The 18,084-nt window shown below is 32.5% G+C and overlaps 1 protein-coding gene across 1 annotated transcript; it reads left to right on the top strand.

Annotated features, from left to right (window-relative positions):
* Positions 1-9,881: 9,881 nt before the first annotated feature.
* LOC122605163 (isopentenyl-diphosphate Delta-isomerase II) lies at positions 9,882-14,403 on the top strand. The gene is made up of 6 exons (XM_043778056.1): positions 9,882-9,984; positions 10,174-10,229; positions 11,430-11,521; positions 11,900-12,002; positions 12,127-12,264; positions 13,818-14,403. Exons 1-6 carry the CDS (start codon positions 9,929-9,931, stop codon positions 14,069-14,071), a joined length of 699 nt encoding a protein of 232 aa, XP_043633991.1. The 5' UTR covers positions 9,882-9,928; the 3' UTR covers positions 14,072-14,403.
* The last annotated feature ends 3,681 nt before the right edge of the window (positions 14,404-18,084 follow it).

The raw sequence follows: 18,084 nt of genomic DNA, 5'->3' as shown, positions 1-18,084 counted from the left end.
GTGTTTTATTTTTGAGAAAATATATTTTGATTTTGAGAAAATAGAATTAAATTTGAGAGAATTAAATTAATTTTTATAAACATCTTTTAAAATAAGTTAGTGAGTAATTTTGTTTTTGAAATCAAAATTAAAATACATACTCAAAAGGAAAATCTTGAGAAACGGAAATCATTTTGAGTTTCTTTAAATTGATAATCTATACTCCCTTATAAAGCATATTGAACATCTATTTTAGGAAATTAAGCACATTTTTTAGTATTCTCATAATACCCCTTACACCCTTACTTAAACATAAAACTCTTATATATCCTTTTTTCCCCATTCTTTCTAATCATTACACGCTCTCATCAACCTTCTATCATCATCCGCACCGTCCTCTTTTTCCACCGCCCCCTCGATTTCCACCACAGCATCCCTTTTATATAGTCTACGCCTTCTAGCCGCTGCAGCGCGCGGGCACTATGCTCGTAGTTGTTAAAGTAAGTGGAAGCTCGATAAAGGATAAAAAAAATAATAGACGTAGTAACCTGCTTGTCACATACGTTATATAGGAATTACATGTAGAATTATGAACTAGTTTATGCGTGCGAATATATATGTATTAATATGGTTTAAATGATGCATTGTTTTAAACCCTATAGATTAATATGAAAAGTGAATATAAGGTTGTCTGACATTTAAGTTTAGGTGTGAATCCTCTCACATACTAGTTTTTTAATATTTGTTGAATTTTAATTAAATCACATGACCCCCATAAATTTTATGGATTAAAAAAAATATATGAGTGTTCCATACCTAAGCTTAAGTACCTAACAGCCTTATATTCTCATTCCCCTATATAAGATTTAATAGGATTTTTTTTGAATTAAAACCAAAATGAGTTTCATAAAATAGAGAATTTAAGAAACATAAAAAAAAGTTTAAATAATTTATATATATTGCATTAATCTTTATATAACAAAAAGAAAAATATTTAAATTCAAAAAATTCAAAAATTCAAAACAAAAAATCTAAACTTGAACTGAGAAGTGTTAGTTGTATCTGCAGAATATTTAGCATCTTTTATGAATTATATATATCTTAGGTCATCTGAACTTCAGTTTACTTTTAGTTTATCTTCTTTCTTTTTCAAAGAAAAAGGACATTAGATGGAATCAAATACTTTGCCAACAATATTATGTATTCGTTGTTTCTTTTAACGCCGATTAGAAATAACTGGACAGCAAATAAAGAGTTTCCTTCAATTTTCACCTTAAACTGTATATATTCTTGTCAATATAAACTACAGTATAAGTTTCAAGGTATATGACCCCCCGCCATCAATTGAAGATTTTTAATAATTTTTTATTTTTTGCCAACAACAAAGATTTGAATAAATAACAACATTTTTTGGGATAAACGTTTTTTTTTTTTAAAAGAGAGAGATATATTTTTACACTTAATGACTTAATCATGCGACGGGTTAATGGTATGTTTGGCAAGAACGTTTCAAAAATAAAACAGTATTTATTAGTTTTTAGTTTGGATGAAGATTTTAATTTATAAAAGGGTAAATTACACTTTTAGTCCATAAAGTTGGCGCATTTTACACTCTTAGTCACTAAACGCAAACAATTTAAAAAAAATATATTAAGCTTGCCACTTTTTCATTTTTGGTCACCACGTCAACTTCGATAATTTTTTCCATTAACTTTTTCACATTAGTTAGTTTTTTTTCACTTTTTGTTCTTCCCATTTATTCGTATTCTATATTTAAAAGTGATAAACGGCCAAGGTTCAAGTGTTAGATATTTTTTGGTCGATTAGTGAATATACATATTTATTTATAGTGTTTGAAACATTTTTTTAAGTTTACATGTACTATGATGGTTATAAAGTAGTTTTGATTTGTTTGACAAATCTTGTTCATTTCTTTTTTGTTTTAGGTTTTTGATAAGAATATGTTAAAGATAATTTTCTGATTTGGTTTGTTCTTGATACTTTTCAAAAAAGTTTGAATAGGTGTTTTTAGTGATAATATTTTTAAGTTTGATTAGATAAAATAATTGTTATTTACTTTTTTTTAAACGATGATGATATAATTGTTCGTTAAAAGCTTTATTTACAAAGTTGGAATAAAAAATTAACTATTACATAAATGTTATATAACACTTGTTTCTCCTTATTAAAAAAAAAGGCTAAATGCTCATGACCCTTTAGTCCCGTAGAAGAATTTTTTCTCTCAAGCTAGCAACCCTACAACGCTGCCTGGTGGTGAGACTCCAGAAACCTTGGTTGGTTAAAAATGCTTTTGTAGGGATTCAAACATGGGTGGTGTTCCCACCAAGTCGCTTTCCCTGATCCTTTTCATCCAAATCTTATCACTTCAGTTTTATTAGTCTTGTTTTTCCAACATACATCAAGAGGGCATAAGTCATCTACCTTAAGATTCTTCTTAATCTCATAATCAGAATATCTCAATCTTTATCAAAGTCATGAGTTAACTTTTTAATTATTCTTTTAGGTGACTCGGGCTGGCATGTTAATCTTGATCTATTGATGAATGTACATATTCTATGCGATTCTTATCAGTTATCATGTACGTACCATTCACTTCATTGTTATCATCACGAATATACATCAATCCCTTAACTAAGTAGCTAAGTCTAACTTACTATATCTACCATCAATTTTCCATTTCATATTTTGGTAATAAATTGTAAATTATACCCTAAGCATTTCCATTGCATGTTTTGGTTATAAATTGTTATTTATACCCAACGCATATTGAGGTAGACATAAATATTTAATTAGCACCTATGATGAATCTGGTAAGTTTTTCCTTCCAGATATCTTGATAACAGAGGTTTAAATTGGATAACTATTATGTTAGAGGCTCTCTAGCATGAACCCGATTAAGAAAACATATACTAGACTTACCGAAATTCGCAAGTGACGGGCCTGAAAACATCGTTGAAAAGTAAACGAGCTACGGTCAATAAAAGGTAAATGAGATGAAATGGATGGAAAATCAAGACTCGAACAAATACACAAGTACATGGCAAGTATGACTCGAGTGTTGACAAGGAGCTGATAATTGAAAACTTAAGTAAACTATTTGTAAATTGAAAGTGAATTTTGTTATTTAAACGAGTTTTGAAAGGTTGATTTTAGACTACGAAAACAAAAAATGCAAGTGACAACTAAACTAAGTAAATCGACAAATAAAACAAACAAAATAAACAAACGATCAAATATCAACATATATGTCCACTTAGACTTGTTTTCCCCTATCGTGCAATGGTCATGGTTGATTCAAGTAGACAATGAAACCGGGTTGATAAACGACAACTTGTGAAACTTGACTTCTCATAAGTATACGGCGTAAACCAAAATCTACATTTGCTACCTAGACGGTCATCTTTTGATAACAAACAATAAATATTGACTCGCTTGATTAAACAAAATTAAGTATTGCGGCCACAAGTATTCTCAACTTTGCTAAATAATGTTTTAAAACGATTTCTGTTTGATTGACTCAATCACGAGGTGAGTGTCCGCTTTTTGTGGTCAAGTCAACCACAATAATACGTGTACACACTTAATGGTCGCATTTATATTGGTATCACATCCTATTAGTTGAAAAAGATAACTTTGACAAATCATCGTCAAATTTAGCATTCAGTTTTGTATTCATTATCCCCATAATGAAGAATAGCCAAAACAATTTATCATCAATAGGTAGGTTCAAATCAATCAGTCAATTACAAATGACACTCACCTACAGTGCTAATTACACATTATCAACCAATAAAGGGATAATATTACTTGTAAATTGTTAAGAAACATACAAAATCTCTACTTCATATAAATAATATAAATAATCAAATTAGGAATTAGACATGCAAATTATATATATAAAGAGAGAAAATAAAGTGGATATTACAACCCAAAAAGCAACTAAAAAACAAATGATGAAGGTGGATTCTCCTCTTCTTCAAGCTAGCCTCGCAATGCTCCAACTCCCCAAATCTCCAAATAAAAGGTGTCAATCTTTCAAAATGGATAAAATGGTTAATGGGTTTTGTGTAGGTGATGGAATGGATGATGATGATGGAATGGATGATTTTTATGATGAAAATTAAAAGAAGGTTTTGTTTAAGAGTGTTTTTGGGTGTTGATCGATGATATATGTGTGAATTTTGAAACTATGAAGTGTAGTCTCGAAAAACTGCTGTTGCTCACTGTGTTGTTCCCGTTGTGTTCTAATGTTAGCTCGTGCTTTTTAAGCTCGTGCTTTTTAACTTAAAGTTATGTATATACCGCAACTTTCGGAGGTTGTAGTCTGTGGGTTTCCGCCCAAGTCGACTCCCACGTGGGCGGTGGCCCCTCCTTCTTTTCGTTATGGTGCTTGGCCTGCAAACAAGTCAAATAATTAGCATTAAAAAAACACAAGAATTGTATACTTTTGTTAAAACCAAACGTACCAACGCCCGATCGTGGGCAAGAGAAATAGATCGCCGACCCTGAGTCCCCACCGCCTGTTTGGACCGGTTTGTCTTGTTTGTCTCGGCCCGCTTGACCCGGTCATCCCTCGTATAGAAACGCAATAGTTTTCCCCACTCTTCCGGGTCCATACCAGCTGGCGGTGCTGTCTGCAGGGTATCTGCTGCGCCTACACCCCCCCGTGTTGTAAAATGCTGAGATTTGAATTTTGACTTTCTCTGCCTATATATGCTAGCTGCATCAGCACGGAAAGCCAGTTTTGCTGCCTTCCGGGTGGGGTCGTCCTCATCAAGCTCTAAGTACTGGTCCATCGCAAACCAGCGCTACATTGTTTAAAAATACAAGTTAGCATTTTCGGGGTTATCATTGTAAAACATATTAAGTAAAAAAATATAAAGAGAAACATATTCTAACCTGTATTTCCTCCAAGATATTGTCCCTCATAGACTCAGGCACATCGTCCCATGACTCGTAGTACTGCGGGACATCTCCGATCAACGAGCCTAACAAAGATTTGTACATAGCCCCGTAGTCCCCGATCGACTGAAAGGTCTTTGATTTGTAGTCGAAGTACATGGGTAACGGGCCTCCATTTTTCTTGAAGGCAGCCTCAAGTTTTAGATGTTTGGCTGCCCCTCTTGGTGGTGGTGGTGTTTTCTTCGAGCCTACAAAACCAATAAGTAACAATAACATAAATAAGTTACTTTAAACAATAAGAATACAATTATTTCAATGCATAACTAAATTTAATGTAAAGTCAATTTTCTTACCGCTGTTTTTGCAGCCTGTTATTTTCTTCCACCACGATCGGTGCGGATCCCTCCCATCGCCGTCGCCGCCGTGAGCTCCTAGCATTTTTCTTATATCTACATAAATAATACACGTATTATAATACTTTTTATATCAACTTTTTTAACTACTTTTTTTTAACTTAATTTTTTATATGACTTTTGTACTACTACTTTTTCAATATATGTTTTAATATCTTTTTATACTTATGTTTTAATACCGTTTTTATTTATACATTTTCCTAGCATTTTTCTTATATCTACATAAATAATACACGTATTATAATGCTTTTTATATCAACTTTTTTAACTACTTTTTTTTAACTTAATTTTTTATATGACTTTTGTACTACTACTTTTTCAATATATGTTTTAATATCTTTTTATACTTATGTTTTAATACCTTTTTTATTTATACATTTTTATATTTTCTAATACAAACATTTTCTAGTACAAACTTTTATAAACTTTTTTTTAAATATATTTTTTATATACTATGTAATACACTTTTTTTACATTTTATATTTTTTACACTTTTTTACAAACATTTTTACATAACAAAAACAAGAACAACAACAAGAACACAAGAACAACAATACATTAAATCTATGAGCGTATACAATACGTTAAATCTATGGGCATATAAGATCGATCCTAATACATCTATGCATAACAAGAATAACATCAAACTAATACATATACTATATAGCAAATTAATAGATACGAAATAAATAAAAAATAAAAACTTACTTCAACGTTGGGTTTACGAATGGGGTAACGACGGGTCGCTCCTAAAGCCTCACTGAAAAACTGGGTCGCTCCTAAAGCCTCACCAGAATATCTTGGCCGGAAAATATGGGGGAGAGGGGGGTTGGATCGGTTGGGGTTTACGAAAGGGGTAACGACGGGTCGCTCCTAAAGCCTCACTGAAAAACTGGGTCGCTCCTAAAGCCTCACCGGAATATCTTGGCCGGAAAATATGGGGGAGAGGGGGGTTGGATCGGTTGGAATGGAGAAGAGAAAGGGACATTGGAATGGAGAAGAGAAAGGGAGAACGAATGAATAAGCAGGGGGATGGATCGGTTTTTATTTATTCGATGCACCCCTTTAGGAGCGACTATCGCTCCTAAAAGGGGGTTTGACGGGTCAACGGTCCAACGGGTATATGCATAGGTATCCGCGAGCAATAAATGTGTCGACCCTTTAGGAGCGACTGTCGCTCCTAAAGAGGGGTGGTCGGGTTACCGAATATTCCGTGGTCGGGGTATGTGGCCTGTTTATTAACAGTTGTTAGTTTTTTACCTATCTATTGTAAATTAGATCTTTTTCTTAACCATTTAGCTCATCCAACATGCCAAGGCTTGAACCGTTTCATTCATATGCATCCAAAAGTCCAACAATAGTCATCATATCATCTTTTTAAGCTCCAAATGTCATGTTTTCTCCAAGTAGCATAATGAAAATCATTACCATGATCATCATATATCAATTGCTTTGTGAATTTTCGTGCATTAATTTAACCATGATCATATCCAAAGCAGGGCCGGTCCTGAGTTATACAATGCTTAGGGCTAATTAGTCGGAATATGCCATTACCAAAATTTTGTAAGCAAACAACCTAAAACTCCATCTTGAACATTGCCAAGCTAGACGTTCATTTATATGTTAGTTTTCGTTAAATAAATAAGCTATTATAAACTTAAAATTCGAGGAAACAAACTCTGTTTTAAAAGTTTTACACTGAATCATTTAAATAATGTCTTATGCATTTTCGAAATAAAACTTCAATCATCTTGTAATAGTTAATCTTAAAAAACTAATTTCAATACATACAAGTTTGGGAAGTGATCTGTACACCACCCGATTTTGACCGTATACCACCAAACATGCTATATAGTATTGTACTGTACAACGTCTATTTTCCCACTTCAACACGTTGATTAACAAGACGCGGAAGATCCCGGATATTTCGGATAGTTAGTTAGATGTTTACATTATAAATAACGAGTGATTGATCGAAGTCTAGGCACTTAGCATTCAGTACTCACGCTTGTAATCACACAAACCATTCACTGTTTTACTTTCATAACTTCGATCAAATCACTTACTCATTCATTGTATTGTAATCAACATAAATAATAAAAGAACGTAGGAAGGGTCGATTGCATCCTCCCGAGGTTTTTTACCTAAGATCACTTAACTGAATCAAGGGTTTTTCCTCGTCAACAAAACTCTGGTGTCTTTACTTTTATTTGCATTTCATCAAGATCTTTATTTTTATTCGTATTTCGTTAAGATTTATACTTTATTTGGCATTATTTTACATTATCTTCAACCGTTTTCTTATTTACTCAAAGTATTTCGATCTCAAAGATCATTTCGAACTCATTTTTAGAACAAACTCTTAATTTAATTATTTTGATAAGAAAACTTTCCTTTCTATTTGAAGATCCTTGAACACCAAACCCCACTTACAAATCTTCGGTTCATTAGTTGTCTAAAATCCTTCCTAAAATTATCTTAAGTAATTTTTGACCGTTAATTATTAAAGATGAAAATTCCATAAAATATGATTATCAATGTATTGAATGAAAGTGTGTAAATTCTTGAAATTGGGTTAATTAAAAAGTCGTTACAATTGAGATAGTTAAAAAAAAGTGTTACAGAAAATATAGCTTTTGTACTTCTTATTATGTCTTAAAATTTGTAGGATCATAATTGTTGTGTATGCTGTAGCCTATAGGTCTCGAGTTCAAGACATGGAAAGACATTTCAAAGAATTTCACAAATAAAGTACTCCATTGAAGCAGACTTGAGTCCTGCAAAGGGGACATGGTTGTCATGCATTCAGGCGATTTAGTTGGGGGTTTCTCATTCTAATAAATGTTTCAGGTCAACAATTTCAACTTGGACCCGTCCGGTTACATCGAGTCAACTGGATTAAGACATGGATTGGCGGGTTGACAAGTTAAATATGTTAGGGTTTTTTTATTTTATTTTTTAGTATAGAATGACGTGTTAGTTGGTTAGTGGTTCAAACCCTAACAATGACATTCAAACGGGCGGTATGCTAGCGCTTGGAACTCAAAAGCACCCTTGAAGTCAAATATGTTGGTTTGGGTCAAGTAACTTTAATGTTTATACTTTCAAGTTGGTTGGTTTTGATCAAGTAAGCCAAACGGGTTGTTTTGAGTCAAATGAGTTGGAAAGTTGACATGTTAAATAAGTTGGTTTTGAGTCAAGTAGGTCAAATGGAATTGTAATAATTAAGTTATTCATGTTGGCGGGTTGATCTGATAACTCGGTTAGCCAATCCAGACAAGAACTGAGAAACTCAGGTTAGTGGGTTGGCGGTCAAAAATAACCAACCTTTCCTGGTTTGTTTAAAGACCGTTTTAGGTCGGGTTTTAATTTGGATTGAGTATTGACAAATGACCACCCTTTTTTGTACTACAATGTAGATAGATTTAAACATTAATATCATTATACTTAAACTTATCGTATATCATTATTTTGGTTTATATTTTATGAGAACGTGTAAAATATGTTTCATAAAGCAAATCTTAAAGCAAATCTGTTGTTTTTTACCTGATTACTGACCGAGTATTAATCTAATTATCTTTGTCCTAAGAACATAATGTATTTAATTTAACATCGGTGTTTCATTGGCATCATGTCATCTAAAATGACATGTTGATAAATAAATGATGTCGTGTAACACCTCTCTTGCAAAGGAAAAAAATGGCTAGTATACTAACTTTCTGAAGAGGGTCAACAGAAGGATGCATGTTTAAATATTAAACGGAAGAAGAGCCCTCCATTTTTGACAATATGACTATGACAACTTTACAGTCCTCAAATGTGATCTACTACTTTACTATCCACGGACGACAAACTTTGTGAGTATATGCTAGATTTAATATAATAAAATGTGTTAATCTTCTCCATAAAAAGTTACCTCTATAGGGTGGGTTTCGGGTTTATTAACCGGGATCTGGTTTCGGGTCGGTTTGGGTAATATTTCCCCCTCGATACCCTGATAAGATACCCGATGGGTATCAGGTCGAGTTTGGGTATCCTTTTTCTTATCGGATTCGGGTTTGACACTACTCGCCCGACCCATTGTCAATCCTACACGTAACTCCTAAACCTAACACGAAATACTTAATATTAAAAAATGAGAAAAAAAAACGTAAACCTAACACGAAACGCTTAACATTAAAAAATGAGAAAAAGAAAATTGAAAAAACCTTAAACCTAACACGAAATGCTTAACGTTAAAAAATGAGAAAAAAAAACTGAAAAAAACTAAAACCTAACACGAAATGAGAAAGAAAACTAACACATGAAAAGATCCACAAATATCGTTGTCATGCTATACATACTCATACACTATTCATCTAAAATCACTAAGTTCACGTTTTAAACCCAAAAACTTGTACAAAACAATGTTACATATAATATTAATATAATATTATAATTATAATTTATAAATTTTTTTGAACATTTTATAATTTATAATACTCGTATATAATAACTATCGCCACCCACTACCAAAACCAAACTCCCATTGCCATCTCATACATAGTACTCCGTATTTCACTCCGCCGTCATTCCTCTAACAACAACAACAAAACAAGAACAAGAACAAGAAGATGGGTGATGATTCCGGCATGGATGCTGTTCAGAGACGTCTCATGTTTGACGATGAGTATGTTTTTTCATTATCATTTTTTATTCAGATCTGTTGTTACTTTGGTCAATATTGGTTTTCCTGAGAAGAAAAAAAATAATAATAATTCAATGATCCTTTCTTTTTAAGATGTTTGGTCAAAAATGTTAATGAAAAAGATTTGACTAAAGTTGATTGATTTGTATCATTTTTTTTTTTACAATACAGGTGCATTTTGGTTGATGAGTTGGACAATGTGGTTGGCCATGATACTAAATACAATTGTAAGTGTTCTTTTTTTTTTTTTAAATGATTATCTATGTATATTATCTGTTTTTTATTTCAATGTTATGCTATTTTAACGATAAAACTCTCTACGTCTTACCTCCATAGGCCATAGTACTCACTTATGTCGGGATTCGGTATTGTTATTGTTGTTATTGTTTTAACAAGTTATCTATGCTTCATGTTGTCTGTTTCTAAGCTAATGGTTTCAAGTATTAAATAAATAAAATGTAAATGTAACACTCAATACCGTCTTTCACGTGTTTTGGGTCCCAATACCTCGAAAGCGTATGGGGGAGGTTGAGATGTAGATAATCTTACCTTTACCAAGATAGAGAGGCTTCTTCTAGTTTCTATTTAAATGATACAATAGGATCTCCGGCCTTTGGATGGGGTAAGGATTGAACCTTTGACTTTTGTCTCCAAAGGCAAGGGTGTTAACCACTTAATCTGACCATGCTACTTTAATGGTTTCAAGTATTAGTTAAGTTTAATTGACGTAGTATTGTTGATTTTTTTTCCATTAATATAAAGGACTCTGGTTAAATTTTCGGATATGTCTAATCCTATGATTTGTTGTTTTTTTAAATTGCTAATATGTATTATATATTTATATATAGATGACAACAGCTAGCCAAATTCTATAACTTATATGAAATAGTAAAATGACAGTAACAATGAAACAAACTCAAACTTTATTCTTATAATATCGACATTCGATAGTATGACTGTAAACATGCAATATTAAGGAAACAAGTTCTGTGTTCCTACATTTGAAAGTGTGTCTTGGTAGCCTTAGAAATGGAGGCAGTATTCAAACTCATTGTATGCAGAAGGAGCGTAACACCTTGGAACTTCTAGTTGTTAGAAATTACAAATTAAACTTATACGTTTAAGAAATGAAATATTTGTTCACAGGGCAATATGATGTTCATAGATGTAAAAAAAAAAGTTATGTGAACACTATGGGGCTCTCTGTTTATGTTTATAGTATTTGATTAGTTGAGCAGTCTTTATTAAGTTATGCTGTATTGGCAGTACAAGTGCAACCGGTTAAAAATGGTATAATTGCTGCATTTTTCTGCATTTCAACGATGTTAATGTAAATATGTAATAATGTCATCCTACTGGATTATTATCAACTGTCGTGTTATCATTACCATGGGCACAATTATCATCTTAAATTCATGAATATGCAGGCCACTTGATGGAGAAGATTGAAACAGGAAAGATGTTGCATAGAGCATTTAGCGTATTTTTGTTCAATTCAAAGTACGAGCTACTCCTCCAGGTAGATGACTTTCAATTAATTATGTAGGTTTGCAGGAAAAATTGGGTCAAATTTGGCTGAAAGTCGTCCAAAGTGTATTATATTGTGGATTATGGTTATTGGGATTATATCATTTTTGCAATTATATTTGAAACTCTAGATGTACATGAAGATCGAAGAAGCAAATACATTTTTTGACAAGAGTGTTTTGGGTCAATCAGACCCGATCAGATTGGTACTAATCGTATCTGTGTTTTCCCGAACTGTTTTAACTTATGACCCAACCCGCCCATTTTGCCACCTATGATGAAATATTATGTTTCTGTATAGAGCTGTTGTTCTTGTTGTGTCTGAATTATTTTATTGTTGTAATTCTAATATGCTGTGGTGTATCTGTAGCAACGTTCTGGAACAAAGGTTACATTTCCTTTGGTGTGGACCAACACGTGCTGTAGTCATCCACTATATAGAGAAAGCGAGCTTATCCCTGAAAACGTCCTTGGTATGCAATATGACATAATTCTATACCTTACTTATGATTGAACGTCACCCTCCAATTTGGGTTTGATGTGTGAATAAAAGTTAACTTATGATTGAACATGTATGCTCACTTGCTTGGAAATTAGGGGTCAGAAATGCCGCACAAAGGAAGCTCTTGGATGAGCTCGGTATCCCTGCGAAAGATGTTCCCGTTGACCAGTTTACTCCCATAAGTCGCATGCTATACAAGGCTCCATCTGATGGAAAGTGGGGTGAACATGAACGTAACTTTCCTGTTCTTTCCTTAAATTTTATAAATCATAATATCTTGTTTTGATTGATTATATGCTTACCTTGTGCTACTTTGTCTCGCTAATGTATGCACTTCTCATATGTAAATAATGTTTCCAAAAACAATAGTATAACAATTATAGGTAAATATATGTTTTTTATCTGACCCATTTAACTACTTTGAGATAAAGTTTGAGTTTGACCCAAATCATGTGTATATGCTTACCTTGTGCTACTTTGCGCCTCTTACTTAGATTTTTCAGTTTTGAGATAGAATATGACCCAAATTAACCATTTTGTAAGTAAATCTGTGCAAGTTGTCATTTTTACAACGCATACCATTTAGTTTGTAGGTACGCTCATATGGTCAATTAGTCTGTCCCAAAGTCGTAGTCCCACATTCACACCCTCATATTGAACACAAAGTTATAGAACCTGAAAATCAGTGATCATTATTCCCCTCTATGTAGATATAATTGATGACTACATTACTCTTCTACGCTATAAGACAGAATATGCTATGACTATAATTAATAAACTATCTCCAATGAGGGTGTCCTTGGGTGCCTTTAGGTCCCCTTAGTTGTCGATGGATATCTTTTGCTATTGAAGCTTGTCCAAAAATAAAGAATTTTTTTATGTATGTCCTTACCTAAGGGCATGCCCTTAGGCATTCTCCAATGCTATTTTTTTTGTTTGTATATGATGTAAGGATATGTAAGGATGTTTGTATGGTTGGAGGTAAAACTAAAGGATTTTTAAGGATTTGTAAGGATATAAAAACTGTTTTATGATGCAGCCTGTTTAACTTTTGAAATTAAAGTGGAATTTATATATGGGACATAATAATATGTCCGAAGTTGAAATATATATTCGAATTCGGTTTACATTTTAACACCAGATTCAATATCAGATTTCACTTTTGTTATTTGATATTAATCTAATGCTCAGAAATAATCTTGTTGACCTTAGAAATCAACCTCTGTAGTTATTCTTGGAATTGGGGAGAACTTTTCGAGGTGTGAATCATATACTTCTGCCAATGTGTACAACACCTTTGATTCTTTGTTTTTTGTTTTATAATAGCCTGAATGCAACAAAAGGCCAGTCACCATCATTTCATTATAAGACAGAAACTAAATTTCATATTATCCCAAAGTTATGAGGTTGCTAAATAGGTGGGTTGGGCAGGTTGGTTTAGAGTCAACTTGGATTACTTTCCAGTAGGCATAGCTTTCTTCATTCATTAAAGTTTATTTATAAATCGATATTGTACTAACCATAATTATAAAAAACCTATTTATTACTACAATAATCTATCTATTTTTACATAATCCCTAAAACAGTTTGGTGGGGGTTGTATGCAGTTAAGATACACTTAGGTGACTTCTACTTGCTCAAGTCTTCAACCCATTTCCGTTCAGCTAGTTTTATTTGATTTTACCTGTTAGACTTGTCGGATCACCTAAAGTCATCCATCTGACTTAACTGATAAAAATTGCCTCCTTTACTGAAAAGTTAGCTTATGTTGACATATTTTTTCCAGTTGACTACCTACTCTTCATCGTGCATGATGTTGCTGTAAACCCAAACCCAGATGAAGTGGCAGACATCAAATATGTAAACCAGGAGCAGCTAAAAGAGTTGCTAAAGAAGGCAGATGCAGGTGAGGAAGGTTTGAAGCTGTCTCCTTGGTTCAGGTTAGTGGTCGACAACTTCTTGTATAAATGGTGGGATCATGTTAAAAAAGGTACACTTACAGAGGCGATCGATATGAAAACGATCCATAAGCTGATGTAAAGGTGCAGCTCAACTTGCAGCTTTGGTACTATTAGTTTGGGTGATACGGTTTCTTTTAAAAAAGCTCATACTGCATCTGAGCGTGTCGATTGTTGTACGTGTAACATAGTACTTATGGTTTTCTTGTGATGAGTGTGATTATGAACCACGGATCATTTCGAACTATGGAATTTGGCATTATTGTTTCCCTTGATGCTTACTGTTTTGATGATTATATCAATAAATAGCTTTGAGTTATGTTTTGGTCTGATTAGATTGGACATCTACTTTGGACAAATGTACCTATGAATGGTTGATTTGATTATCCATGTATATTATCTGTTTTTATTCTATTGCTATGTTCTTGCAAGATGTTATCTATGGCTTGATTATGATATAAAGAGCTTTGGTGAAATTTTCAGATATGTGTAAATCCTATAATTTGTTGCACGTATTTTTTTATTTTTTTTAAAGGCAAATATATATTATCTATGAACGATAAAAACTGGCAAGATGCTAGAAGTTATATTCAAGCTAAAATGATAATAACATCGAAATCAACTAACTTATAATATTGACAGTGTGACCGTAAATTTATTATATCGACCAAACAAATTCTGCTAAGTTCTGCTGTTGTCTGTCTCTGGGATGGAAGTCATACTTTTGGGCTTATAGCAAATTTCAACTCTGCTGGCCCTTTTGATTCTTACCTAGATTTTTTTGTTTGACCTATTTTTCACTTTGAGATATGGACCCAAATAAACCTTTTTATAAATGTGTCCAAATTGCCATCTTTACCTTTGTATCATATTTCAGTATGACTAATTGCTAGCTGCCTAGCCAACCATAACAATATCGGTAGTTCCACACTCACAACCTCATAGAAGTCAGGAAAGTTGTAGAATTTTAAAATCATCGATCACTATCCCTCATGTAGATATATTTGATGACTACATTAATCTTTTAAGTTTTACGACAGAAAATGTTATGAACTTTAAAATGAATGTTAATTTTAATATATATTATAAGACAGTTGAATTAATGATTTTTTAACCAATTAAATTATTCAATTTTATCAAATTGATTCTCGCTTATGTAATCATTTAGATTAAATTTCAAATTAAAAATCATAATAATCATTATCTAAGTATATTATTATATTGGTATTTATATTTATTTGTACAAAAAGTCTCATTAATTTACACATTTTTATTTTCCATCAATAATTTACACTTTTTAGCCCTGAATACTTAATTTATATTTATTTTTAGCATCAGCTTGAGATAATTTTTTAAAATTTACATACAATCATTTAATAAACTAAAAAATGTTCTGACATATTATACAAAAAAATATTTCAAAACCTAATTACCTATTAACAAATATTAGATTAGATTTTTATAAATTATAAATATTAATATTTAGTTTAATATTTAATATAAACACAATTTGAACTTTAGATACATATCCCAAACATAATAACATATGACGATATACAACATCATTATCCTAAACATAATAGGAATCACAGAACGTGGGACGATCACATAACAAAACACAATTTACAACAAAAGGTTACTCGAATACTAAATCCAAATTGCGTATTAATGTTTAAAGTTACAGTTGCCACTCAAATCAAGAGTCTTAATTGTTATAGAAACAATCCTAATTGTTATTTAATTATCATAGGACAGGTTATTGAAAATGAACATATGCGTGTTATAGGCTCGTATCATGATCAAATACATATACTTGAATATCAAGTACATGATCACAAGTATGTTTATATTTTAATTCTTAATTATTTTTCATAATAATATTACATTATGAGTACAACTGGTTTCAAAGTATTCTATAATATAGTAATTATTATAGCATGTGCCTTGTGGAACGACTACGACAAACAATTTCATCAATATGTCTCGGCTAATAATGACAGTGACGAACCTATGATTATTGTACTGCAACTTGCAAAATATAACACTTAAAACCGTATATCTTCAAAATTATAAGCTTTTATGACTTATATAGTTATATGTATGAAGATCTAATATTGATAATATCGTAAACCCCGTGTCCAGTTTTAAATCTACTAAGAATCTATATGAACTTTGTTTTGGTATAGGCCATTTGAAAAATTGAAGTGAAATTCATATGGGACATACGTACATTTTCAAGTCCATATATTCGAATTCGGTTTACATAATTTCATTATAGCACCAGATCCAATGTCTAATCTGCTTTCATTGTTTGACATTAGTGTAAAGTTCAAAAATAATCTTTTGACATTAGAAATTAACCTTTTTAGTTATTCTTCGAGATGGAGAGAACTTTTCGAGGTGCGAATCATATACTTCTGTTTATGTGTACAACAAGTTCGATTCTTTGTTTTTTGTTTTATAATAGCCTGAATGCAACAAAAGACCAGTCCCCGTCATTATGAGATAGAAATCACAATCCATAGGATCCCAAACTTAAAAGGTTGCAAAATAGGTGGGTTGGAATGGAATTTTCTTCATTTATATACAGATATTGTTATAACCATAATTATAAAAGGGAAAAGTATCTGTGGATGTATGTTACTTGTCTCCGATTACTATTGTATGAAAGAAACTTTATTCGTGTGTATTGTATGTAATAAACCCAGTAAAGTGAACGAATAATGTAACTAACCGGATGAAAATTTATTGTTGCCGGTGACATGCCATCTGGCCCTTCACGTCATTAAAAAAAGAGAAATACTTTATAAATATCTTATCCCCCCCCCCCCTTTCCTTCAATCTTTCCCGCCTCTTTCTCTTCTCTTTCCCTCTCTCTTCTCTCTCTCTCTCTCTCTCTCTCTCTCTCTTCGCTATGGCGACTTCATCTTCCTCATCATCAAATCAAACAAATCGGCTCATGTTCTGTCAATGTGGAGAAAGGATGTTCATCCTGACGTCGTGGACTCACAAGAATCCTGGCCGGCGATTCATACGATGCCCTAATGTAAGTTAGCTTCCATTATTGAATAAATTCCATTAGGGTTTTGTTTATGATATAATTAATTTGTGTTGAATTAGGTCAAAAGTCGACATTGTACCAGTTTCAGATTCATAGATGAAGAACTACCATGTCAATACTACAAGGATCTTCTTTTTGACCTTCATTCTCGATCAAAGATTTCTGGTAACTTTCAATTGCTTCAAGAAGATGAAGAAAAGTTGCAAATGCTGAAATCATTGGAGGTTTTGAAAAATTCAAATGGTGGTTTGAATTTTAAGGAGAAAGTGTTTTATTTTTTTGTGGGATTTGTGGCAGTGTTGGCAACTTTAATAGGACTTGCTTTGTTAAACTAAGTTTAATTGTTTTCTTACTTAATGTAATGGCAAGTTTATTTGTAATGTTTTATGAACCAAGTTGTAATGTGCTTAGGTTGTTCTATGAACTAAGAACCAAGTTGTAATGGCAAGTTTAATATGTGCAATAATATAAATGTTTTTATGACTATGTGTAGTAATATGAACCTGTTTTTATGACTATGTGCAATAATATGAACCTTTTTATATGAGTATGTGCAACAAAATTTGCAGTTTAATAAGGTACCAAAAAAAGACACCAAGTTACTTAATAAGATTGGCAGCATTAGTTAATTGCCACTAAACATCTTCATTAATACAGACATGAGTGGCATATATGCAGTTTCATAGTTTACCAAAAGAGACCATATTACAATAAAGAGTGTCATGCACTAAACTGCCTACCACCTACATAATTATAGTTAGCAAAAGATACAATACAATCATTGAGACAACACTTCAGTTACACAAATCAAGCAGTTTTAACAACCTCATTCTCTTCAACCAAAACAATTGCATTGTCTTCACTTTCCCCTGGTCCTTTGATTTTCTTTCCAAGCTTCTTGGCTGCAATTTTTTGGCTGGGAATCCTAGGCTTCACTGTTATGCTTTTCTTCTTGGGTGTTGGAGGCTTCTTACTTCCCTGATGCACAGACTCTTGTGTTGCATTAACTCCATCATTAGGCCTTCTTGGTGCAC

This window comes from Erigeron canadensis, chromosome 6, assembly GCF_010389155.1.
Source record: "Erigeron canadensis isolate Cc75 chromosome 6, C_canadensis_v1, whole genome shotgun sequence".
Lineage (NCBI taxonomy): Eukaryota > Viridiplantae > Streptophyta > Magnoliopsida > Asterales > Asteraceae > Erigeron > Erigeron canadensis.
The sequence above is the reverse complement of the archived record's forward strand: the minus strand, read 5'-3'. Positions and strand labels throughout refer to the sequence as shown.

Coding starts and splice junctions, on each gene's coding strand:
- LOC122605163 (XM_043778056.1), top strand. CDS start 9,929: ATGGGTGATGATTCCGGCATGGATGCTGTTCAGAGACGTCTCATGTTT. Junction 10,230..11,429: donor CCATGATACTAAATACAATT/GTAAGTGTTCTT, acceptor ATGAATATGCAG/GCCACTTGATGGAGAAGATT. Junction 12,265..13,817: donor AAAGTGGGGTGAACATGAAC/GTAACTTTCCTG, acceptor TATTTTTTCCAG/TTGACTACCTACTCTTCATC.